Here is a 26540-nt window from a genome sequence, read left to right as displayed (position 1 = left end):
CTGCCACTTGTCCGCTGTGTGACCTTGGGCAAGTCACTTCATTTCTCTGGGCCTCAGTTCTCTCATCTGTAAAATGGGGATTGAGACTGTGAGCCCCACATGGGACAGGGACTGTGTCCAACCTGACTTGCTTGTATCCACTCCAGTGCTTTGTACAGTGCCTGGAACATAGTTAAGTGCTTAACCAGCACCATAGTATTATTATTATTATTATTATTACTGTACTCGCCCAAGCACTCCAAACAGGGCTCTGTATAGGAAAGCAGCATGGCCTACTGGAAAGAACTTGGGCTTGGGAATCAGAGGACGTGGGTTCTAATCCCAGCTCCACCACTTTGCTATGTGACCTTGGGCCAGTTTTTTCACTTATCTTTGCCTCAGCTTCCTCATCAATTAATCATATTTATTGAGCACTGACTGTGCGCAGGGCACTGTGCTAATGCTTGGGTAAGTACAAACATAACAATGTAACAGAGTTGGCAGATACATTTCCTGCCCACTACAAGCTTCCAGTATAGGGGGGAGACAGATATTAATATAAATTAATGAACTGCAGATAGGGACATAAGTGAAGTGGGGCTGAGAAGGGTGGTGAATAAAGACGTAAATCAGGATGATGCAGAATGGAGTGGGAGAAATACTGTAAGTATTCTTGCCACTCTGCCACTTTTTAAATGGTATTTGTTAATCATTTACTATGTGCCAGGTAATATAATACATGCTGGGGTAGATATAAGATACTCCTGTTGGGCACAATCCCTGTCCCACTTGGAGCTCACAGTCTTAATCCCCACTTTACCGATGAGGTAACTGAGGCGCAGAGAAGTTAACTGATTTGCCCAAGAAGGTCACACAGCAGACACGTGGTGGAGCCAGAATTAGAACCCAGGTCCTTTCCAGTAGGCCTTGCTGCTGTTTCATTTAACTTCTCTGGGCCTCAATATCTTTCCTCTGTCCACTGCTAGGTCCTTGAGGGCTGGATCGCTCTACTAATTCTATTGTATTGTACTTTCCCAAGTACTCTGCACACAATAAGTGCTCAGTAAATATCAGTTTGATTGACTGAATGATTGTTGCTGGAGACTGGGAGGGCCCAGAACCAAAGTTAAACCCTGAAGGAAGAAGCAAGGTTTGTGGGGAGAAAACTGAACCTCCCCAAAATCTCTCCTGCCCCTTCACAGTCTCTCCCAACTCTTGCCCCTTTTTAACTGTTCCATCTTTCCCAGAAGTATCTGCAGAGGAGATCTGCTTTCTCTCAGATTCCACTCCCTCTACCTGCACATGTGGTCCTATCCCTTTGCACCTTATCAAAACACTTGCCTCCTCCATTCTTCCCTCCCTAACCACCATCTTCAACTGTTTGCTCCTCAGTGGCTCTTCCCTTCTGCTTTCAAACATGCTCATGTCGCCCCATCCAAAAAAAAAAAAACCTCCCTTAACCCCACAGCTCCCTGCAGTTATTGTCCCATCTACCTTCTATCATTCCTGTCCAGACTCCTTGAGCAAAATGTCTACATCCACTGTCTAAAGTTCCTCTCCTCCAATTCTCTCCTTGACCTCCTCCAATCTGGCTTCCAGCCTTTTCAGTCCACAAGAACTGCCCTCTCAAAGGTCATCAATAATTCCTTTCTTGCCAAATCCAACAGCCTCTACTCCATCCTAATCTTCCTCAACCTCTCGGCTGCCTACAACACTGTAGACCACCCCCTTCTCCTGGAAATATTAGCCAACCTCGGCTCCAGTGACCCTGTCCTCTCCTGGTTCTCCTCCTATCTCTCTGGCTGCTCATTTTCAGTCTCTTTTGTGGGCTCCTCCTCTGCTTCCCACTCCCTAGCTGTGGGTGTCCCTCAAGGTTCAGTTCCATGTCCCCTTCTATTCTCCATCTGCACCTACACCCTTGGAGAACTCATATGCTCACATGGTTTCAACCACCACCTCTAGGAAGACAATTCCCAAATCTACCTCTCCAGCCCTGATCTCCCTCCCTCTCTGCAGTCTCACATTTCCTCCTGCCTTCAAGTCAACTCTTCTTGGATTCCTGCCATCACCTCAAACGAAATGTCTAAAACAGAACTCCATAGCTTCCCACCCAAACCCTGTCCTTCCCCAACTTTCCTATCACTGTAGACGATACCACCATCCTTTCTGACTCACAAGTCAGCCTTGGTGTTATCCTTGACTCCTCTCTCACTCATTCAACCCTCATATCAATCCATCACTAAATCCTGTCAGGTCCACCTTCACAACACTGCTAAAATCCACCCTTTCCCCTCTATCCAAACTGCTACTATGTTAATCCAAGTACTTATCCCACTCCTCCTTGATTACTGAATCAGTCTCCTTGCTGACTTCCCTGCCTCCTGTCTCTCCCCACTCCAGTCCATATTTCACTCTGCTGCCCAGATTATTTTTCTACAAAAACATTCAAGCCATGTTTCCCCTCTCCTCAAGAACCTCCAGTGGTTGCCCATCCATCTCTGCATCAAACAGCAACTCCTTCCCATCGGCTTTTAAATTCTCAATCACCTTGCCCTCTCCTGCCTCACCTCTTTGCTCTCCTACTACAGTCCAGTCCACACACTTTGCTCTACTAATGCTAACCTTCTCACTGTAACTCGATCTTGTCTATCTTGCCACCAGCCTCTCTCCCAAGTCCTGCCTCTGTCCTCGAGCACCCTCCCTCTTCATATATGACAGAAAATTACTCTCCCCTCTTCAAAGCCTTACTGAAGGCACATTTCCTCCTTCCCTTACTAAGTCCTCTTGTCTTTTTCTTCCCCTCCCTTCTGCATCACCCTGACTTGCTCCCTTTATTTATCCACCATCCCAGTTCCACAACACTTATGTACATATCTGCAATTTTACTTATTTATATTAATGTCTCCCCTTCTAGACTGTAACCTCATTGTGGGCAGGAATGTGTCTGTTATATTGTCGTATTGTACTCTCCCAAGGGCTTAGTACAGTGCTCTGCACACAGTAAGCGCTCAATACAGACCACTGGTTGACTGAGTGGTGATTAAAATCTATTCCCTCCCACTTAGACTGTGAATCCCATGTGGGACAGGGACTGTGTCCAACCTGATTATCTTGTATCTACCCTACTGCTTTGTACAGGGCATGGTACATAGTAAGTACTTAATAAGTACCATTATTATTATTATTTTCATTCATATAGACTGTATACTTCTTGAGGTCTACTACTCTGTTTAATTCTCCCAAGCACTTAATATAGAGCACTGCACACAGTAAACATGTAATAAATACTACTGACCGATTTCTTTTTAAATTTCAAAGAGGATTGTGGGAAGTATTAATGTTGGGGTTCTTGGGGATTCCAATGACTGTGAGCAGGACCTGCTGATTAAGGCCTTTCTACCTTTCTTGAGAGACCTCAAGCAATCTGCATCCCTGTGGCTAGAGAAGGGACAGAGGATGCTGGCTGAAGTGGCTTCAGATGAATTAGCCCGAGGCCAGGGAATCAGAAGCCCCGGCTTCTAGTCACAGTTCTGCCATTTGCCTGCTGTGAGATTTTAATTTTTTTTATGGTACTTATAAGGCACTTACTTTGTGCTAAATACTGTACTAAGCACTGGGGAAGGTACAAGATAGGTTGGACACAGTCCATGTCCCACATGGGGCTCAAAGTCTAAGAAACAGTGGTAGGATTTAATCCCTATTTTAAGATAAGGTATGAAGAAGTTAAATGACTTGCTCAAGGTCACCAGCCGACAAGTGGCAGACTTCCAAGCCCATGCTCTTTCGACTGGGGCTCACTGCTTCCTTCAAAGATCTCTGCTTTACTGTACTCTCCCAAGCACTGTACTGAGTGCTCTGCACATAGTTAGCATTCAATAAATATCATTGATTGACTGGGGCTCTCTGGATCTGTTACATATAAAATGGAAATAATAATTACCTTCTTTCCTTACTTCACAGGGCTGTCGTAAAGCTAAATGTGATCACTGCTGTAAAAGAGCTTGGGAAAAATAAGAGTTCATAGCAAATTCATGTTTATCATGAAATTCTCCCCTTATGAGTGAAAAGGGGAGAAATTCACAAGAATGTCCTCTTGGAAAAGGAACTTGAAAGAAACTTCTCAGTTGAGAGATGGTTCCAGGGCCTGGCTATGTGAATATAGAACTGGAAATGTAAATCAGGAGCTGTGCTTCCAAAGCAAAGTTCGCCTCTCCCTCAGGGCAGAGCCCACCTAGTACCACTTCAGAGATTATTGAGATAAACTCTTTGCTGGGTGGCTTGTGGGGCTTGTGGGGGCTTGTGGGGGTCTCTTGTCACAATCCCCACAGGGATTTCGGTGTGGAGGGAGAACCAGGCCCTACTGCTGTCCAGAGCCCCGCTGGCCTGGGGTTGCCAATCTTTTGGATTGGCCAGGAATCTCCAGAATCCAGCAGCAGTGCTGCTGCTCTCTTACCCCCAGCTCTCCACCATCTCCCAAGCACCTCTCCCCGGCCCCCAGCTCCACCCCCAAAGCAACCAGGGCGTCGACCTCAAGCCTGAGGGGAGGGCGCAGACCCAATTTTCCCAGTGAAAGGGATGGGAATGGGATCTGCAATTGCAGCCACCATGCTTGGAGTGCCTGGGAGCTTGGAAAGTGCCTCCTCAAAGGCAGTCCAGGGCCTGGGGCTCAGGGGTCGGTGGTGGGGTGTGGGGATGGAGGGTGAAGGAGAGGAGAAGAGGGGCCCTGGACCTGAACAAAATTGCACAGTCTCTTTCTAGTCCCACCCTCAAAGGCTTTCACAGGAGACACATTTCTGTGGGAAAACTGAGGCCATGGACTTCAGGCAGTGTTGGTGACGCCCTGGCCCAGTGGAGTGAGCAGGTGGAAAAGGGAAGGGGTGGGGTGGGGAAGGGTGATCCAGGGTTTGGAGGTCCCAAGATTTCTTTGCTCCCCTTGCAAGACTGATTGGAGTGCTTGTTGTGGGAAGGAAATGTGCTGCTATATTATGTTGTAGTCTCCTCTGCACGCAGTAAGCGCTCAATAAATCCGATCGACTGACTGACCGCCTAGGGTTCTGTTCTTGCACCCCGCCCATCCTCCTGCCCCGTCCCACTTGCTCAGCACACTAACCCTCTGCAGAAACTCCGTTCTCTCTTTCTTTTTGTTCCGGCATCGGGCTGCTGCTACTTTGTTCTTCTCCCGGCGCCTTTTCCTCCGCTCCTCTTCCTCGTCTAGCTGTGGAGGCAAAGTAATACCCCGGGTTAGTCTTGAACCAAACCCCGCTCCGTACAGGCTAGAGAAGTGGGTCAGAGGTCCCCTGGGCTCCAACCCTGGGCCGCAAAGGAAGGAAACCCTGGCTGGGAGGGGGTGAGCCGAAGGATCTTCTTAGGGAAGTGGTCGGGGTACCCGGGCCTAATGGGCAGACTTCTCCAAGCTGGTCTGGCCTCAGTTTGAGTCTGTGGCAGGGAGAGAGGCCCGCTGGAAGTGAGGCAGTCTGTAAGGAGGGTGTGAGGCAGACTGCAAGGAGGGTGTCACCCAACAGGGAATGGAGCCAAGGCCTCCGCCCTCATCCCAGCACAAGCCTGGCAGGCAGATTTTCTAGTCCAGTGGTTCCACAGCACTTCCTCCCATATTTCCTTTGGCCTGTGACTAAACGACCCAACTCCCCTTTCAACCTTTATGCCTGCTTCCCCTCCCATCATGCTCCATGGCAGTTTCCTGACTTTCTCAGGGACTGAAGGTCCCTGTTTCTCACTGGTACCTTTCAACAGTGCAACAGGCGCTGGCACTGGCCTCATTAATTGTGATATTTGCCCTGGTATTTGTAAAGCGCTTACTATGTGCCAGGCACTGTTCTAAGCGCTGAGGTTGATACAAGTAAATCGGGTTGGACAAAGTCCCTGTCCCACGTGGGGCTCACAGTCTCGGTCCCCATTTTACGGATGAGGGAACTGAGGCACAGAGTAGTGAAGTGATTTCCTCAAGGTCACACAGCAGACAAGTGAAATTTTAATCCATGACCTTCTGACTCCCAGACTCGTGTGCTATTCACTACACCATGCCGCTTCCCTGTCCCTAAGGGGTTTACACTCTAGCCGGAAGACAGACATTAAAAGAAATCATACACAGGGGAAATAACCAAGTGTAAAGGTTACAAGAGCTCTGTGGCATGGGGGCGTGCCTAGGTGCTTAGTGGGTGAGGATTCAAGTGCATAAGTGATGCTGTGGGGGGTGTTCTTCCTTCCCCCAAGGAAGATCCATAGAATTTCTGAAACCCCACTTTGGGAAACTCTGCCCTAGCCCCGCTGAAAACAGAGCTTCTCCCCTTCCCAGTCATTACCCGGTCTTACCAAGTTGCAGCAGTGGGAGACCTGGAAGTACCAAACAAGACCTTGGTAACAAAAGGAATCAACTGTCACCACTACCACCTTCAAGTACTCTTGTGTAGCTGCCCTCAACCCTCAGGACAATGCAGATCAATGCCCTGTGGCATGCTAAGAAAAGAATGGGTGAAGGGATGCCCTGCACCCAGACGGACCCTAGAAAAGGGGCATCCCCATCTGCAAACCATTGCCTGCTCCTCCCTTTAGACTGTAAGGCAGGGATTGAGCCTTCTGCTCTGACTGCAGGCTCTGTCATTTCTGATGACAGTGACGGTGATGATAATGGAGCTTCCTACCTCCTCAGCCAGGAGTGTGACTCCAGTAGCTCCAGGGCTGGAGCAGCCTCCTGGCTTCTTTTCCCGGCTTCTTTTCCTGACTAAGCCCTCCATTCCTCTTATCCCACTCCCTCCTGGGACACCCTGACTTGCTCCCTTAATTCATCCCCCCTCCCCCCAGCCCCACAGCACTTATGTACATATCTGTACTTTATTTCTTTCTATTTATGCCTGTATCCCGCTCTAGACTAAGCTTGTTGTGGGCAGGGAATGGATCTGTTTGTTGTTATATTGTACTCTCCCAAGTGCTTAGTACAGTGCTCTAAACACAGTATGCACTCAATAAATATGACTGACTGACTGACTGGAAGATGAGCAGTCCCAGGTCCTTAAAACGACGGCCCTTTCCCGCATAGTCGAGGCTATCCTAGGTTCAACCCTCCTTCTCCATCCACTGTTTTCACAGTGTGAGTCCTGAGGGCACCTGAGGCTGCTGCACTTCGTCCCTCCTGGAGGGCCCTTCCCCCTCACCTTCCCTCTGCCTTTGCCTTGCCCGCTGGGGCTCCAGCATGCCCAGGGCAGAGTGGAGACGCGAGGCAAACAGGAGAGGTTGCGACTCACCACCCCATGCAGATGACACCCAGCCCGACGCTTCCTCTGAAATAAACCCCGAGGTTGCAGTGTCCCAGCTGTCCCAATGCCCAATGGAAATAGGAACCTGGATGAAATCGAGTCAGCTCAACCTCAGCCTGAGCGAGGCCGGGGCAACATGAAAGGCAGAGGGAAGGAACTTGAGGAAGTGGCCGGCGGTGCAATCTCCCAGCCGGTCCAGGGGGGTTTGCCCACAAACTGCCAAGGGGGTGCGCAATCGGGGGGTCGGCTGGGCTCACCGGAGCCCCGATCCCCCCGTCAGGCCTCCCGCCACCTCCTGCCTGCTCCAGACTCTGCCCCCTCCCACCGGGAAGCTTATCTGGAACGGTCGGTGTCCTTCGAGTTCCTGACCCTTTCGGCACATGTGCAGTGGCCAACAATCTCTCTCTCCCTGGGCCACAGAAAGACCGTCCTTGGCTTCACCGTGGGCTGGCCATCTGCAGCATCTGGTGCCAGCATTCAGTGCCAACTCTCTCTGCTGCAATTTTCCCAAAGCTTCTGTTCTAAGAGAGGCCTCCCCACCACGGATGCCCCAGGCCCAGCTGGCCACGGCCTTTGTCCAACAGTCTGCTGCTCTGCCATGTTACCTGGCTTTAGACTTCAGGATTTAGACTCTGCTGCATGCAAATCACCACACCCACACTGGGTTAAGTCACGAGAAGCAGCATGGCATATTGGATAGAGAACGGGCCTGGGAGTCACAAGGTCATGGGTTCTAATCCCAACTCCACCACTTGTCTGCTGTGTGACCTTGGGAAGTCACTTCACTTCTCTGTGCCTCAGTTATCTCATCTAGAAAATGGGGATTGAGACTGAGCCCCACCCTGGATAGGGACTGTGTTCATCCCGATTTGCTTATATTCTGGCTTGTATGTGCCTGGCACATAGTAAGTGCTTAACAAATACCACAATTATTATTATTATTGATGCTTAAAATTCAGTCCAGAAAGTCACGAGAAAAATTGCAGTTGGTTTCACCTAGAGCCACAGGACACAATCTGCAGACCTGGGGAATCTTAGGGCCGGTTGGGACCTTGAAAGATTGCCCAGACATTCCCTCCACTTCCAGGCAACATTTCAAAGAGTAGTCTACCTTATAGTGAAAAATATCCATAGGAAATCCCATTTTCCGAGTCTCTCCCCACCACAGCATTTATGTCCATTTCTTTGAACTTGGTTGCTTCCCCTACTGGTAATTTATTTCAGTGCCTGGGTCCCCCAGTAGACTGTAAGTTCCTTGAAGGGAAGGGACCATTTCTATTAACTCTATTACATTTTCCTAAGTGCTTAGTATAGTGCTCTGCACAGAGTTAGCACTCAATAAATATTGGATGATTGGCTTGTCAGAACAAAGGACCATTCAGCAGTGTGGCCTAGTAGAACACGGATTTGGGAGTCAGAGGACCTGGGTTCTTGTCTTCTGTGTGATTTTTAGGTGATTTTAACTTCTCTGTGTCTCAGTTTCTTCATCTGTAAAATGGGATTAATTACTGTCTTCCACCTAGACTGTGAGTCCCATGCAAGTCAGGGGACTGTGTCCAACCTAATAACCTTTTATCTATCCCTATACTTAGAACAGTGCTTGGCACACAGTGAGTGCTTAACTAAAAATAATAATAATGATAATATGCTACAACCAACCATAGGAACAGGATGCTTGGAGGAATCAATCAGTCTTATTTATTGAGCGTTACTGTGTGCAGAGCACTGTACTAAGCACTTGGGAGAGTACAATACAACAGAGTTGGTGGAAACATTCCCTGCCCACAGTGAGCTTACAGTCAAGATGGGGAGACAGGCAATTATATAAATAAATACATTATAGATACATGCATAAGTGCTGTGGGGCTGAGGGGTGAATAAAGGGTGAAAATCCAAGTACAAAAGCTGATACAGAAGAGGGTGGGAGAAAAGGAGAGGAGGGTTTATTCAGGAAAGGCCCCTTGGAAGAGACTGTGAGCTCATTGTGGGAAGGGAACCTGTCTCTCAAATCTGTTCTATTATACTCACCCAAGTGCTTTATACAGTGCTCTGCATGCAGTAAGTGGTCAATAGATGCTATGGATTGATTGATTAATTTATGCTTTTAATAAGGCTTTGAAGATAGGGAGAGAGATCATCTGTCAGATATGAAGAGGGAGGGCATTTCAGGCCAGAGGCAGAATGTGGATGAGAGGTGAGATAGACAAGATCAAGGCACAGTGGCATTAGAGGAGCGAAGCGTGAGGGCTGGGTTGTAGTAGGAAATCAGGGAAGAAAGGTAGGAGGGGTTAGGGTGATTGAATGTTTTTAAGGAGTTTCCATTTGATGTGGAGGTGGATTAGCAACCACTGGAGGTTCTTGAGGAGCGTGGAAACAAGGACTGAACATTTTTGTAGAAAAATAATCTGGGCATCAGAGTGAAGCATGGACTAGACTTGGGAGAGGCTGGGGACAGGAAGGTCAGCAAGCAGGCTGATATGGTAATCAAGGAAGAATAGAATAAGTGCTTGCGTTAACATGATTGCAGTTTGGAGAGTGCAGATTGCAGCATGGAGAAGAAAGGGCAGATTTTAGCAATGTAATTTTAAACAAATAGGATTTGGTGACAGATTGAATATGTATGTTGAAGATGAGTTGAGGATAATGCCAGGGTGATGGGCTTGTAAAACAGAGAGGATGGAGGTGCTGTCTACAGTGATGGGAAAGTCAGAGGGAGCACAGAATTTGAGAGGGAAAATAAGGAATTCTGTTTTAGGCGTGTTGAGTTTGAGGTGTCTGTAGGACAATCAAGTAGACATTTCCTGATGGCAGGAGGAAATGCAAGACTGCAGAGAAGGAGGGGGATCAGGGTTGGAGAGATGCTTGCCCTCCTTGACATCAATAATAATCATAACAATGATAATGATAATAATAATAATAATAATGTCAAGCACTTACTATGTGCCAAGCACTGTTCTAAGCTTTGCAGTAGATACACGATAGAGAAAGCAGCATGGCCTAGTGATGAAAGTACATACCTGGGAGTCAGAGAGACCCGGGTTCTAATCCCAGCTCTGCCACTTGTTTGCTGTGTGACTTTGGGCAAATCACCCAACTGCACTGTGCCTCAATTACCTCATCTGCAAAATGGGAATTAAGACTGTGAGCCCCATGTAGGATAGGGACTGTGTCCAACCTGATGACCTTGTATCTACAGAGCTTAGAACAGTGCCTGGCACATAGTAAGTGCCTAACCAATACAATTTAAAAAAAAAGATAACCAGGTCTGACACAAAACCTGTGTCCCATATGAGCTCACAGTCTAAGTAGAGGGAGAACAGATATTGAATCTCCATTTTACAATTGAGGAAACTGAGGCACAGAGAAGTAAAGTGACTTGCCCAAGGTCACCCAGCAGACAAGTGGCAGAGCTGAGATTAGAATCCAGGTCCTCTTACAACCAGGCCTATGTTTTTACCACTAGGCAAGACCGCTTCTTAATCGTTAGGGATGTGTCCTTTAATATCTTTAGCTTTCCCCTCTGCATTCCTAAATTCCTCCTCTAGTAATCTTCTAAGGACCACTTGCTCAAATATTGATCCAAACTCCTCTTAAACTTGGATATTTTTGGCCTGATCACCTTTCTGGTATTATGGATGAAGTGTATGATTTTATTAGTCTTGACCCTGTCACTTTCCAGCTTCAAAAGCTAGCCCCTTATCTTGGTGTTGGGAGGTTTCGTGAACAAAAGATTCTGTGCTCACGCTGTCCACATCCTTCATTATTTTGTGGATTTTAATTCTGCCTCCTTTCAGCCTGCCTCTTTCCAGACTGAAGAGAGCCAATCTTTTCAGTCACTCTTCATATGGAAGCTCTTCCATCTTCTTGATCAACTGGGTTGTCCTTTTTCAGCTGTATTCATTCAATAGTATTTATTGAGCGCTTACTATGTGCAGAGCACTGTACTAAGCACTTGGAATGAACAAGTCGGCAACAGATAGAGACAGTCCCTGCTGTTTGACGGGCTTACGGTCTAATCGGGGGAGACGACAGACGAGAACAATGGCAATAGAGTCAAGGGGAAGAACATCTTGTAAAAACAATGGCAACTAAATAGAATCAAGGCGATGTACATTTCATTAACAAAATAAATAGGGTAATGAAAATATATACAGTTGAGCGGACGAGTACAGTGCTGAGGGGATGGGAAGGGAGAGGGGGAGGAGCAGAGGGAAATGGGGGGAAAAGAGGGTTAAGCTGCGGAGAGGTGAAGTGGGGGTGGTAGAGGGAGTAGAGGGAGAAGAGGAGCTCAGTCTGGGAAGGCCTCTTGGAGGAGGTGAGTTTTAAGTAGGGTTTTGAAGAGGGGAAGAGAATCAGTTTGGCGGAGGTGAGGAGGGAGGGCGTTCCAGGACCACGGGAGGACGTGGCCCAGGGGTCGACGGCGGGATAGGCGAGACCGAGGGACGGTGAGGAGGTGGGCGGCGGAGGAGCGGTGCGTGCGGGGTGGCTGTATCATATCTTTCCTGAATTGCACTCAGTATTCCTAGTGGAGGTGAAACAAAGTTTTCTATAGTGGCAAACTGTGACTTAGGTTTTATTTTCTAGCCTCTTATTAATGCTATCCAAAAAATCATCCAGAAATAATGATTCTATTTCTTCCCTTCTCAATACAAAGAAGGATTACCCATTCTTTTTATAGAGAAGCAGCGTGGCTCAGTGGAAAGAGCACGGACTTGGGAGTCAGAGGTCATGGGTTCGAATCCAGGCTCTGCCACTTGTTAGCTGTGTGACTGTGGGCAAGTCACTTCACTTCTCTGTGCCTTAGTTACCTCATCTGTAAAATGGGGATTAAGACTGTGAGCCTTAGTGGGACAACCTGATTACCCTGTATCTACCCCAGCACTTAGAACAGTGCTCTGCACATAATAAGCGCTTAATAAATACCAACATTATTATTCTTCTTCTTCTCTGCATCAAGCAGGAACTCTGAGGTCCTCAATCAGCTCTCTCCTCTCTACTTACCCACTCTCTTCTCCACTCCACTCAGCTCACACTCCTCATCCCTCTCAATATTCCATATGTCTCATTCTTATCTGTGCCGTCACTATCCTCTTTTTTGTGCCCTCTCCTCTGTCTGGAACTCCCTCCCCCGCCATATCCAACAGGCCTATGCTCTCCCCATCTTCAAGGCCCTTCTGAAATCAAATCTCCTACTGAAGGCCTTCCCTGATTAATTCCAAATCTCCCCTGTTCATATCCCGGGAAGTAGCATGGCCTAGTAGATACAGAACAGTTCTAAACCTAACTCCGCCACTTGGCTGCTGCATGACCTTGGGCACATCACTTAACTTCTTTGTGCCCCCATTTCCTCAGCTGCAAAATTGAATGCCTCTTCTCCCTAGACTGTGAGCCCCTTGTGGGACAGGGACTATTTCTAGCCTAACTTGTGTCTACCCAGCACTTAGAACAGGCCTCGACACATAGGAAGCGCTCAACTAATACCATAAGAAAGTCTACCAACTTTATTATACTCTTTCAAGCTCTTTAGTACAGTGCTCTGAACATAGTAAGAACTTAATAAATTCCATGGACTGATGGACTGAATTCCTCTTCAGCATTTTGCCACTTGAGAATTTAAGTACTCACAACCTCCCGTAACACTCTTTTACATATTTTAAATACCCTAATATTTAAGCACTAACTCATATATATATGAGTATGTGTATATATATTTATATTTATATATATTTATATTATATATATTTATATAAATATATATATGTATATTTATATGTACACATACTCATATATATATGAGTTAGTGCTTAAATACATATATAAATATATACACACATCCCCTTTTCCTCCTTCTTCTATCTGCAATTTATTTTAGTGCCTGACTCCCCCAATAGACTATACTAATTCTGTTTTACTCTCGCAAGTAATTAGTACAGGGTTCTGCACACAGTAGATTCTCAGTAAATCCTACTGATTGATTTGCTCCAATGTAGTCAGAAAGTTCTTCCTGGTGTCTAACTTAAGTCATTCCTGCAGCATTGTGAGTCCATCCCATTATCCTGTCATCATTTGAAACGCCACGGTGATCCCTCCCCAATATCAAGATAATTCCTCAGCCTTTGCTTCATACTAAATCACTCCAATTACTCCAGCTTTTCTTACAAAGACCTGTTTTCTACTCCTTTTAATTATAATTGCAGCTATCCTTCAGACCGTCTCTCTGGTCTCCACTTCTCACTTAAGTTGAGGGACCGCTCTGCTTTGCGTGTTATTTACTTCCCTGTCTCCATGTGGATAATAGTTTGAGAAGTCACACGAATCCCAAATAGGAGGTGAGAGAGTTTTCAAAAACCTGTGTCTTTAACTGGAGCATTGTGCCCATGATGGTTCCAGCATGTAGAGCTGATAGCCCAGGAATATTTAAAGAATGAAGCAGCATGACCCAGTGGAAAGAGCATGGCCTGGAAGTTGGAAGACATGGGTTTTAATCTTGGGTCTACCACTTGTCTGCTGTAAGACCTTGAGCAAATCACTTAACTACTCTGGGCCTCAGTTTCCTCATCTGTAAAATGGGCATTAAATCCTCTTCCCTCTGACTTATACTGTGAGCCCCATGTGGGACAGGGACTATGTCCAACCTGATGATCTTGTATCTACCCCTGCATTTAGAGCACTATCTGACACCTAGTAAGTGCTTAAAAAAAGCATTAAAAAAGAGAGACTACTTTCTCTGTTGCATTAAGCAGAGCCCTGGCCTGGGCTCAACTAAAGTTAAGTACCAGGACAGAGAGAAGAAGCAGTGTGGCCTAGGGGAAAGAATAGAGGCCTGGGAGTCAGAGGACCTGAGTTCTAATCCTGATTCCACCATTTGTCTGTGGTGTGACCTTGGGCAAGTCACTTAACTTCTCTATACCTCAGTTCTCTTATTTGCCAAATGGGAATTCAATACTTGTTCTGCCTACTACTTAGACTGTGAGTTCCATGTGGGACCTGATTATCTTGTATCTACCCCAGAGCTTAGTACAGTGCTTAGCACATAGCAAACACTTCACAAATACCACAATTATTATTAATGCTTATTACTGGACCGAGACAAGACAAGAGTTAAGGAGTCTGGGTTGCCAAGCCAACAGTTGATCAAAACCTAAGAAGTGGGTACCAGCCCAAGTCACATTCATTCATTCATTCAATCATATTTACTGAGCACTTACTGTGTGCAGAGCACTCTACTAAGCACTTGGAAAGTACAATTCAGCAACAGAGACAATCCCTGCCCAACAACGGGTTCACAGTCTAGAAAAGGAAGCTGGCGGGGGGGCGGCAGGGAGAGAGAAACAGTAACAGGATACGAAGACAACAGCTGGGCAGCACCTGGAAAAGAGAGCATGTGTTGGGACTCATCTGATCTACCCCAGCGCTTAGAACAGTGCTTTGCACACAGTAAGCGCTTAACAAATGCCATCATTAATTATTATTATTTAACTGCTGGGGCAGGGCAGGGAGCCTTAAACAGACCACTCTTCTATCCCCTGGAGCAAGCAACAGATTTCCCAAGTAGGCTCTCAGTACCTGGAGAACATACTGTATCTCTGCTACTTGGCTACTGTGTGAGCTTGGACAAGTCACTAAGCTTCTCCATGTCTCAGTTGCCTCACTGGTAGAAATGGGGATAGATACCAGTTCTCCCACCCCCTCGACTGTGAGCACCACATGGGACAAACTGTCTAAACTGCCTACCTTTTCTCTATCCCAACATTTTGTATAATCCTTGGCATGAAAGTCCTTAGCAAATCCCAGAATCGCAGGTGCTATTATTGTTGTTATTCTTATTCTATTATTAATATATTAATATTACATCTAACAATCTGATACCACTGTCTGGGAAGTGCAATCATCAGCAGCAATTCCAGAAAGGAAGGGAAGGGTGAAGGAGGAAAGAGATAAAGGGAAATGGGGTAGAAGAGTAAAAGGAAAAAGGAGGAGGATAAAGAGAAAGAAGAGGAGGGAGAGAAGTGGATTCTCAGTGACTTGCCCCGCCCCCAGAGGAATTTAGTGCAGTTGGAGAGCCAGCCAGGGTCCAGCCAGGATGAGGAGGTTCAGACAGCTCTAAAACCCAAACACCAGGTCTTAGAGGCTGCTGAAAAGCAGGCAGCCAGCTCTTCTTACAGATCTGACCCTGGCCCCCAGGGGCATTAAGGAGCCATGATTCTGCCACAGAGGTCCACAAAGAACACTGGGAAGTAAACACCCAAATACCAACCATACCAGACATTCCTCACACAAACTGCACTGCGCATCTACGGAAGGTTGTCCCCGGACCAGGTTCCCTCCGGAGCCTGGGCAAAACTGGGCGGCCCAGAAAGGGCCTCAGCCTTCACTACCAACTGAATCCACCACAGAGGATCCACAGCCTCTCCCCGCCGCCCTTCTTCCTCCTGCCCCAGGAAGAATCATTCCTCGTGGCTCAGTGGAAAGAGCACGGGCTTTGAAGTCAGGGCTCATGAGTTCGAATCCCAGCTCTGCCACTTGTCGGCTGTGTGACTGTGGGCAAGTCACTTCACTTCTCTGCGCCTCAGTTCCCTCATCTGTAAAATGGGGATTAAGACTGTGAGCCCCACGTGGGACAACCTGATTCCCCTATGTCTACCCCAGCGCTTAGAACAGTGCTCGGCACATAGTAAGCGCTTAACAAATACCAACATTATTATTATTATTATTATTGTCTGCATGTACCCCATGCCTCTTGGGGTTCTTTGTCGATATCCTGGGGCAACAATGTCCTGCTTGATGGCTGATTCCCCGAGGAATCAGCCCCTCCTCCTCCCCCCATCTCCCAGCATGGGTCCCACTGAAAATGGTAGCAACTTTCAGCTCAAGGAAGGGCTGCTACTGGGTCAAAAGAAGGGGAATTGACAGAAATAGAGTTGACAGAAATATGTCCCAAGCTTCAGAAGTCTGGGGAGGAGATACATGGAGAGTAATTCTTCCTCCTTTTCCTGGTTTCCTCATTTTGAAAACTGCATTACTCAAAAAATACACACATCCACAAGCATGGAACACTCACTGGCATCCCTACACACACCTCTATCTGAATTCACTTATCCCACACAATTAATCAATCAATCCATGGTATTTATTGAGTGCATACTATGTGCAGAATACTGTACTAAGCACTTGGGAGAGAACAATGCAATAGAATTGATAGACTTGTTCCCTGTCCACAATGAGCTTCAAATGTAGAGGGAGGAACTGTGGGAGAAGCAGCCTGAGGAACATGTCTGCCCATTGTGAGACGGTAATAGGCTGGGTCTAGATCTGTAACCTGTAATTTATTTACTTACATTAAATATTTAACATTCATTTATTTATATTAATGTCTGCCTCCCTCTCTAGACTATAAGCTCGTGGTGGGCACCAAATCTGACTGTTCATTGTTATAGTGTACTCTCCCTAGCATTTAGTACAGTGCTTTGCGCTCAGACAGTGCTCAACAAATACAATTGAATGAATGACTGAAGGGGCTCTCTCTGCTACTATGAACTACCCAGATTTCATTCTCCCAACAGAGCTGGGCCTGACAGGGGGACTCAAGGAAAATAACAGCTGCAGGAGAGTGGGTTTGTAGCTGGGTTGGTAATAGTTGTGACAGTTTATTAACATTTATAAATGTTTCCTCTGTACAAAGCACTGTACTAAAGGCTCGGGTGATTACTGGACTCAACAAAAGCAGGTCTTTGACCTCCAAAGACCCTTAAAAGAAGGTGGACAAATGGTACCTCAGAATACAATTATGGTACTTGTTAAGTGCTTACTGTGTGCCATGCACTGTTCTAAGCACTGGGATAGATACAAGTTAATAATAATAATTGTAATAATAATTGTGGTATTTGTTAAGCACTTACTATGTGCCATGCACTGTACTAAGCGCAGGGGTGGATACAAGAAAATGGTGTTGGACACAATCACTGTCCCACATGGGGCTCACAGTCTTAATCCCCATTTTACAGAAGAGGTAACTGAAGCCCAGAGAAGTGAACTCATCTGGCCAAGGTCACACAGCAGACATGTGGCAGAGCCAGAGTTAGAAAATGATACAATAAGAACAAAATCCAGTCAACAAGAAAACTAAGCTAAAATTCAACAGCCCAAGATATAATAATAATAATTATGGTATTTGCTAAGCACTTACTATTTACCAAGCACTGTGTCTGGTGCCTTATCTGCACTAGAGAGGGTACAGGTCAGCTGAAAATTGAATATATCCCCTCGCTTGTGTACCAACAGTGCTGAGCCTGAGTCAAACAATGAAAGAATTTAGACTCCCAGCAAATCATATGGCATTGTCTCACTTGTACCCTTATTCTCTTTCATTTACCATATAGTAATAGTAGTTCATAATTATGGTACCTTGTTCAGCACTTTTTATGTGCCAAGCACTGTTCTAAGCACTGTGGTAGATACAAGTTAATCAGGTTGGACATGGGGCTCACACTCTTAACCCCATTTTATAGTAACTGAGGTACAGAAAAGTTAGGGACTTGCCCAAGATCACACAGTAGACATGTGGAGGGGTCGGGATTAGAACCCAGGTCCTTCTGACTCTCAGGTCCGGCATCTTTCCACTAAGCCACGAGCATAAACATCCCAAACTGCAAGCAAGGAGGGAGTGTGCATATTCTTGAAGATCATTACTCTTTTTGAAAATTGTTCAAAGCAAACCCCAGCCCATCCAAGAGGCTTGCCACACAACAGGGGCTGGTGTGTTGGATGAGGGTGGGGAAAGACCTATTCAGTCCAAAACTGTGATATACGGTCCATTTGTCTGTTCTCTGCTCTTTCTGAGAGTGGCAGAGCTGGGGATCCAATGTGGGGTGGGCCAAGAGGGGGGTCCCTACAATGCAGGATGATTTCCATTTCATGCAGTAAGAAGGCAAAAGCAGGGGAAGAGATGATCAAAATGTTTTCCCGAGTTAATCACCGAAAATGCACCTGGTATCTACCTCCCCAGCTGCTTTTATCTGAGAATAATGCAATTGGGATAGATGGTATAAGTAAGGAAAATCAATTTTCTTGTCATTTACATTCACGTCAATTATCTCATTTTCTCCTCCTAATAACCCCGAGAGGATTTTTCCCATTTTGCTGATGAGGAAACTGAGGCACAGAAAAACTAGGTAACTTGTCCTAAATTACACAGGCGGCCAGGGGCAGAGCTGAGACTTGAAGCCAGGTCTTCTGAATTTCAAATCAATGTTCTTTCCACCAGGCCTCACTATGCTTTCTGAGTCCACCATGTATTTCAGAATGCAACAATGAGAGGAAAGAGCTCCAAATGAATGGAAATTAACCCAATTCAAAATCAAAGGCAGGTGATATAGGAAGAATCCTAAATAGATTTTTCACCTCCTTGAATTTATGCAGCTGGAATATTTCTTAAAGCCACCCTATTCATATTTTCAAAATGAACACTATGCCTTTTAGGGGAAAATCTACATTTCCTAAAGATGGAACACCTCAGTTTTGGCTTAGATGGGTCACCACAGAAGCCACCTCCTTTTTGTCCTGTATGCTCAGTATATAATCCAGAATGTGGTATGAGACATGGGTACAGGTGGGAGTCAGGAGGATAGGGGAGGGTGGGATTCTACAGAAGACCTGCATTGGGTCACCAGTTCTAAAACAACAGGGAATTAGATTATCAAGAGTTTTGGAGGGCTAATTTTTGTTTATAGTGATGTTAGTCAAGCAGGCACCATTTCTTTTCTTCTCTTTTTCTTTATTAATGGTATTTGTTAGGCACTTAGGATATGTCAGGCACTGTATTATGCACTGGGGTAGCTCCCCCTTCTAGACTGTGAGCCCGTTGTTGGGTAGGGATTGTCTCTATCTGTTGCCGAATTGTACTTTCCAAGCACTTAGTACAGTGTTCTGCACAAAGTAAGTGCTCAATAAATACGACTGAATGAATGGCTGAATGAAATTCAAGGTAATCAGGTTGGACACTGTCCCTGCTTCACATGTGGCTCACAATCTTAATCCCCATTTTACAGATGAGGTAACTGAGGCACAGAGAAATTAAGTGACTTGCCCAAGGTCACAGAGCAGAAAAGTGGTGGAGCCAGAAGTTGAACCCAAGTCCTCTAACTTCCAGGCCTATGTTCTTTCCACTATATCATGTGGCCTCTTATTTCCAATTTCACTTCAGAATGGCTCAAGGCACAGATTTCTCACACTTCCTCCCAGGTTCAAAGACATATGTCAACTTTCCTGAACAACCAGTAGTTCCAGTATATAGTTGGCTTGCTATGTTATCTGGCATGTATTATGATGGGAATGGACCAGGACAGGGAGACCGTAGTTGTATTCTGAGGAAGGATTTGGAGAGAAAGCCTGGAAGTAATAATAAGTAGAACTGTAGTATTTGTTAAGCACTTATCATGTGCCAAGCCCTGTTCAAAGGACTGAGATAAACACAAGATAATCAGGACACAGACCCTGTCCGAGGAAGGGAGAGAAGGAAGACAACAGGAAGGAAGAGGGAAGAGTTGGAGGAGCAGGAGATAATCCCCAGAAGGCTCCAGAGCCCTTCACCCAGGAACCTTTTAATGGGGATCTTGGACCAGAGATGAGCAGTTTGCTCCAAAGTGGATCTGAACTGAATGGGGACAAATGGACTCTTGTTCTGCCCCTCCTTCTCTGCTCCATGCCTGGCAGCGTGAATGCTGGCCATCAACCAGGCAAGCAACCCAATCCTGCTTCTCTTGGGCTCCTTCTCGGCCACAAAGCAGAGAAGAGAGAAACCCAGCTTACAGCCAACTGCCGGTCCCCAGAGCAAAGCCAGCTATCCTCATCAACCTGCATTGGGAAGCTTGCTCTCTCTCAAATTGTGGAGCCTGGATCCCATGCAGAGACTTCAGTAAAGTTCCTCTGAACATCAGGGAGTTTGAACCAACGGCTCTCCCCTTCTCTGAGCAGTTTCCAGGAAAATGACTGCAAGAAGCGAGAGTCTTTGAGGAAAGGACAGCAGCTGACCAAATCAGCAAGTCTCAGGAGATGGACTGAGCTGCAGTGAAGTCCCCAGGTCCTGCTTCCACAAAGACCATCTGAGCTGTCTCCAACTGAGTAACTTGTAACAGCTGCCCTCATCTATCACAAGGAGACAAGGCCCGTGGAGACCGCAGAGCTCTGGTTGGAGGCTGCAAGTCTCATCGTTCCCCTTGCCACGTCCAGCCAGATGCCATCTGTACCCTGAGAAAAGCTTCCTCCAGCTACGTTGGCAGACTGCTGCTGGCTGGAAGGTCTTTTTGGATCCATAAGAGGGGCTTCCGTTAATCCTCGCTTTGTATGAGGACCCAGAAAGCCATTTCCCATAGAGAACACAAGGGAAGACTGTAAGTTCAACGTGGGCAGGGAACATCTCCCAACTTCTGTTATACTATACTCTCCCAAGCTCTTAGTAGAGTGTTCTGCACACAGAAAGTGCTCAATAAACATGATCGATTGACTGAGGACTCCAGTGCAGGCCACAGAAATCTGTTTTCTTTTCTGAAACCAGTTGCTTAGAGTTGGCACCTCTCCCTATCTAGCTGATGAGAAGGCCATCAGGGCAGCTACAGAAGAACATCAGAGGATTGGCAGAGGATGGCAAGATCCACTGATTCATCTCTGCAGCCTGGCAATGAGGGGAAAGATATGCAAATCTGCCCTAGAAGCTGTTGTTATTTTTGCAGACTCAACAGCGGATTTTGGTGGGTGCTACTGGAGGCGGCACGTCATTAGCGGGTACAGGCTATGATTTGGGGGGGAGAACTGTGAAATGTAAAAATACCCCAAATAAAAAAGATCTTTTTTTTTTTAAAGAAAGGAAAGATCCTACTTAGCACCTTTCTCCAGAGTAGGAAGAGGTAGGGAGAGGGGAAGGAGAGATGATCAGGAAAAGCACCATCTCACGCCATACGATGTCCAAAAAATCTAAGTCTGAATTTGTCCTGGACTGTAGTTTCAACTACTTATATGATCTGTCTGGGATAGAACATTAAATAAGTTCTTTATTGACTGCCAGAAGTGGTGGCATTTTTAGCTGTGGGAGTGCAGCTAAGAATACAGTCGATAAACCACTAAATATCTGGAGCATATTAATTTAAATCTAATAACTAAAGCTCATTAAAACCAAAAGCAATGGCATTACTGGATCTGACCAATGGTTTATCCAGTCCAGTATTCTTTCTTTAAAAGTGACCCTCAAGGGAAACTTGGAGGGACAGTGTGAGATACTCTCCTTCTTAATACTTAATAATAATAATAATAATGATACTATTAATAATGGTACTTTTTAAGCACTTATGTTCCAAGCACTGTTCTAAGGGCTGGGGTAGATACAAGTTAATCAGATTGGACACAGTTCATGTCCCACGAGGGGCTCACACTCGTAATTCCCATTTTACAGATGAGGAAACTGAGGCCCAGAGAAGTGAAATGACTTGCCCAAGGTCATGCAGCAGACACGTGTCGGAGTTGGGATTAGAACCCAAGTCCTTTTGACTCCCAAGCCCGTGCTCTATACGGTTAGTGATCTACCTACGAGCATCCCTGAGTTTTCCCTCTGATGAAGATGACGATGACGAGGGACCCTCTCCTCGTAGGTGAATGGGTGAGCCCTGGCCCGGTCATGTAGCTTCGGGCTGAGAACCTACATTCTGGCATTGAAAAGAGTCCTACTTGTTGGCCCCCCACATCTCTCACACTCTCTCATTCCTTGCCTGCCATGTTCCCACTGGGGCAACGGGTGCCACAAGTGAGAAGGCGGACAAGAGTGCAGCATGTTGTGAAGGGCGCATGAGGATATGATGGACAAAATCCATTTAAGGCCAAGTGAACGACACTGCTGCCACAGAGCCAAGGACTGGCAGACAGTGGCCAAGGAAGCCTCACTGGAAGCCGCCGCGGTCTTTGCAGCACCATTGCTCTGCCTGACCCATTTTGGCTGGCACCAGGACAGCCAAGGAGGAAAAGTAATGAACAGAATGACCAAACACTACTAACCTCACCCCGGAACTCTTCCCCGAGATGGGGAGGGTCCCTTGCTTTCGACGGATGGTGACCAGCAGTTCTCAGTTTCAGTGAAGGCGTTATGTGAGGTTTAAACTGCACCAGAGAAATGCATCGGCTCAGGATGGTTTCAAGGCAGACCCGCTTGGAGACAGGGAAATGGACTAAATACCCTCAAGTGGCCTTCCAGTCCTTGAATTCTATCATTTTGATTTCTCTACTCCACGTCATCCTATCCTAATGATAGTAATCTCGCCCCCATCCCCTCCATCCTACCCACCCGTGGGCAGCCAAGACGAGGGAGCTATCCCACACTTCCAAAAGTGTCAGGCCCCTCCCACCTCCCCCACCATACCTTCCCCAACCTTTTGCTATGCTCCCATTCATTCACTCAATCGTATTTATTGAGCGCTTTACTGTGCACAGAGCACTGTATCCAGCCCCTGTGAAACAGACAGGCAACTCAGCCCAGCTCACCCACTCCCGCAACGCAGTATCCTTACCAACGAATAGCTCCAAAAATAAGAACCATTCAAAAGATTGAGATCTTAGGGGTTTATTTATTTATTTTTTTTAATTGGCCCATTCCACCAGTCTTGGGTGAAATGTGACTTTCTTGCAACTCTGCCATGAATATGTGATCCCCTAACCCCCATGGTTCTCTGGCTCTGAAGATGTCCCAACCATATCATAGCAGCTGAGATGCATAGGTGCCAGAGGACTGGGGAAAGGAGCAGGACATGGAGAGCAAAACCACTAAGTACGTGTTTCTTACTCTGCCCAAGGCCAGGTGTACTCAAGGCCCTTCTCGACCTAACCCCGCCCATCGAGAGGACCTGGGCTTGTGCAGCCACTCTGCTCACCTCACTCTTCACCGGCTGAGGCCTCTTGCCCAACTTCACCTCGAGGAAATGCAAGGGTGAGATCACGGCGCCAATGTTTCGGATGTCGGCGAACTTCAGCTCCTCTGCAGTCAGGGCAGTGCCAGGAAGTCCTGTCAACGGGCCAAGGCCTGGCAGGGCACCTGCTGTCAAAGAAGGGTCTGGAATCTGTCCTGGCATCATAGCAGAAGAAATGGAACCACCGTCTGCAAGGGAAGAGAAATATGGAATGCAAGTGGTCAACTAAGGCTTCCTAGAACCAGTTCAGAAAGGGTGGGTTTGTTTGAGTGTGTGTGTACATGTGTATGTACGTATATGTCTGAGACAGAGCATGCACAAGAGAGGAACTCCAGTGTAACCTTCCCCACAAAGGGATGAACTAATGAAAAGTACATTTACCGTCTCCAACCTGTTCCATCCTCAATTTCAATCAATCAATGAAAAGTGGTATTCATTTAGCATTCAGTGTGTGGCAGAACACTGTAGTAGGTGATCGGGAGAGTTCAATATAAAAATAATGATAGTAGTGGTATTTGTTAAGCACTTATCATGTGCCAAACACTATCCTACACACTGGGGTAGAAACAAGATAATCAGATCAGAATAATGCCTGCCCCATAGCCTAAGGGGGAGAAATACAGTGGGAAGATATGATCCCTGGCCTCAAGAATTTTATAATCTAGTGGGGACCTCACATACTATTCAGCACTGGTAGTAACAATAATAATAATAATGATGACATTTGTTAAGTGCTTACTATGTGCAAAGCACTGCTCTAAGCACTGGGGTAGATACAAGGTAATCAAGGTGTCCCACATAGGGCTCACAGGCTTTGTCCCCATTTTACAGATGAAGGAACTGAGACCCAGAGAATTTAAGTGACTTGCCCAAAGTCACACAACTGACAAGTGGCAGGATTGGGATTAGAACCCATGACCTCTGACTCCCAAGCCCGGGCTCTTTCCACTAAACCAAACATATGAGGCAGCTATTCAAGGGCCCAACAGATGAAATTGGATTCAGCAATCCCAGACTTAAATTACACATCACATTTCTCCTCCACATTATCCTTCAAGGTAGAAAAAGGCAATTTCAAAAGACAAATGGCAACTGTCACAGTTGTCTATTGTTTACCCAAGGTAGAGCCCTCCCTTGAGTTCTTCATTGATTTATGTCTGCTCCTGACTTCCAGTAGCAGCAATGATCCATAGTATTTTTCTTCCTCTATAGGTGAAGCCTTCCTCACTAACAGGGCCACTGTGGTAAGGTGACCACACATCCCCATTTAGGCAAAACAGGATCTGTCCCATCCCCTGCTTTAGGGATATGCAGAAAGATGAAAAAGGAGATTGCTTGGCAGTGGGGGCGACAGAGAGGGAGGGGGTGACAGGGAAGCATGGTCTAAGTTACTTCACAAGCTTCAAGTTAAGGTCCACAATTATGGCACACTGATCATTTGTCAGAGCTAGCCCCAGTAGAGACTTTGCCCAGTTTGAACCAGTGAGCCCAAATCCTGTGTCCCCATCCTTCCTGGTCTCAAAGTGGATTCGCCTGTCCTGGGCTGGGTTTCTGCTGGGGCTGCCTGGTGGAAGTGGCAGAGAATGAGGCAGTGGAGGAAGCGCTGAGTGTTGATTCTCCCCATGCTGACCCTCTCTCAGCTCTCCCCGTTTTCACTCCTGTTTCCTCCTCTTCCCCTTCTCCCCTTTGTGCCTCTCCCCTAGCTGGCTCCACCTCTGACCCGCCTAAAGTCATCAGGAATCTGATCATATTATCTCTAAAGGGACCTTTAGGATCCCTAGCTCCAGGCTGGGTTTTGACTTAGGGGAGCCCCAAAAAGATCACCTGGAGTCCCCTTGATGCCGAAGTCTGTATCCTGGAAAAAACCATCAGTGTTCAAATGCTCCTAAAAGCCCTCCTCATGGGATGTTAGACCGCTGGGAATCCAGCAAGAAACCTATGGTGATTCAGGCCTCCTATTATCTAAGCATCCCCGTAGTTTTCTCGCGGCAGAGAGTCGTCGGGGAAGCTCCAGCAGGTAATTCCCAGGGCAAAGCCCCGCAGAGATGAGGAACAATGGACAGCTCAATCCAGCATCTCCTACAGTGAATTATTAGTCCATCAATCAATCATATTTATTGAATGCTTACTGAGTTGAAGAGGACTATCCAAGTGTTGGGAGAGTACAATACAACAGAGATGAATCAGATGGGTGTCTTCTATCCCAGTTCCCTCAATACACTGTGGGTTCTTAAATGTCATTCCACCTAGCTAGGCCCTGAAACTTCACACTTTGCCACGATGCCATCTAAAAAACAACTGGAAGATCAATCCGCCGGCCCTAGTCAAATACGGCAAAGGAAACCGGTGTTTCCATAGCCAAGGTTTCTCTCCCGCAGAACTCCCTAATGCCCACAGACTTGAGGAGCTGCCCACCTGCAATAGGGAAAGCAGATGTGAGAGTAAATGATCTCCTCAGACTGGACTGCTGGGATTTTTGCAAGTCCCTTAATATAGTTTTTCACTGCACTTAAGACTGCCCCAGTGAGGGGACCCAGGAGAAGGAAAGGCCACCCTCCGGAAGTACCCACAAGTCATCCCCCGGGAGCTATCTATTTTCCATGGGCTGAAGGCAGACCCCGATGTTAGGGAAACGACAGACGCTGCCAGCAGCTTCTGTTTATTTTCACACACAGATGGAGAATTGAGATGCTATAAAGTGGATTCAGAGGCATAATGAATTATCCGCTTCTGTGTAAACCCCTGGATAGCCAGCTGCCCCCTCAGGAAATCTCAGAAATATTTGTTCCATTCTAGATGGCTCCCTTGGGTGTCACACTCCTTGGGAGTCTATTCCCCATGGAACTTCCCACTCATCCTGGACGTTTTTCCCCTAAGTAGCCCGATAGAACCCATGCACCTCCCCACGCCACCAGCCACAATGGGTCTCTCCCCCACAGTGCCCCTCAGTGCTTAGATACAAACCACAAAATATTAAACACATTCCATTCCTAAAAGAAAACCACAACAGCTGACATTCACCATGGAATACTCACCATGCATGTCTCTAGAGTTGTGAGGGGGCAGAAACTGGATGGAATAGGACTGTCCCTACTTAATGGGAAGGATAGGTTGGAGATTTAAGGCTGGAATTCTATGATACAACTGAATTTTTCCACTGTGTAAAGTGTGTGTGTGTATGTGTGTGTGTGAGCATGTTCACATGTGCATGGTGAGGTGGGGGGGAGAGGCGGGTGTTTGCCAAGAAGCAGTTTCAACAAATTCAAAACAATCTAAAACCTGATAGCATACTCTAAACCAGAGAGTATTCAGGATAAATGCTGAGAAAAAAGGGTAGGGTTAAAAT

At 46.6% G+C, this 26540-nt stretch overlaps 1 protein-coding gene across 1 annotated transcript in view; it reads right to left on the bottom strand.

Annotated features, from left to right (window-relative positions):
* Nucleotides 1–26540, bottom strand: part of JDP2 (Jun dimerization protein 2) — a 38524-nt gene that overhangs the window by 2067 nt on the left and 9917 nt on the right. The window contains exons 2-3 of the mRNA XM_029073234.2: nt 23159–23382; nt 5090–5194 (exon numbers count right to left, since the gene is read on the bottom strand). Of these exons, the coding sequence (XP_028929067.1) occupies nt 5090–5194; nt 23159–23359 (306 nt within the window). The 5' untranslated portion in view covers nt 23360–23382. The remainder of the gene's footprint in view (nt 1–5089; nt 5195–23158; nt 23383–26540) is intronic.

The sequence above is a fragment of the Ornithorhynchus anatinus genome, chromosome 1 (assembly GCF_004115215.2).
Source record: "Ornithorhynchus anatinus isolate Pmale09 chromosome 1, mOrnAna1.pri.v4, whole genome shotgun sequence".
Taxonomy (NCBI): Eukaryota; Metazoa; Chordata; class Mammalia; order Monotremata; family Ornithorhynchidae; genus Ornithorhynchus; species Ornithorhynchus anatinus.
The sequence above is the reverse complement of the archived record's forward strand: the minus strand, read 5'-3'. Positions and strand labels throughout refer to the sequence as shown.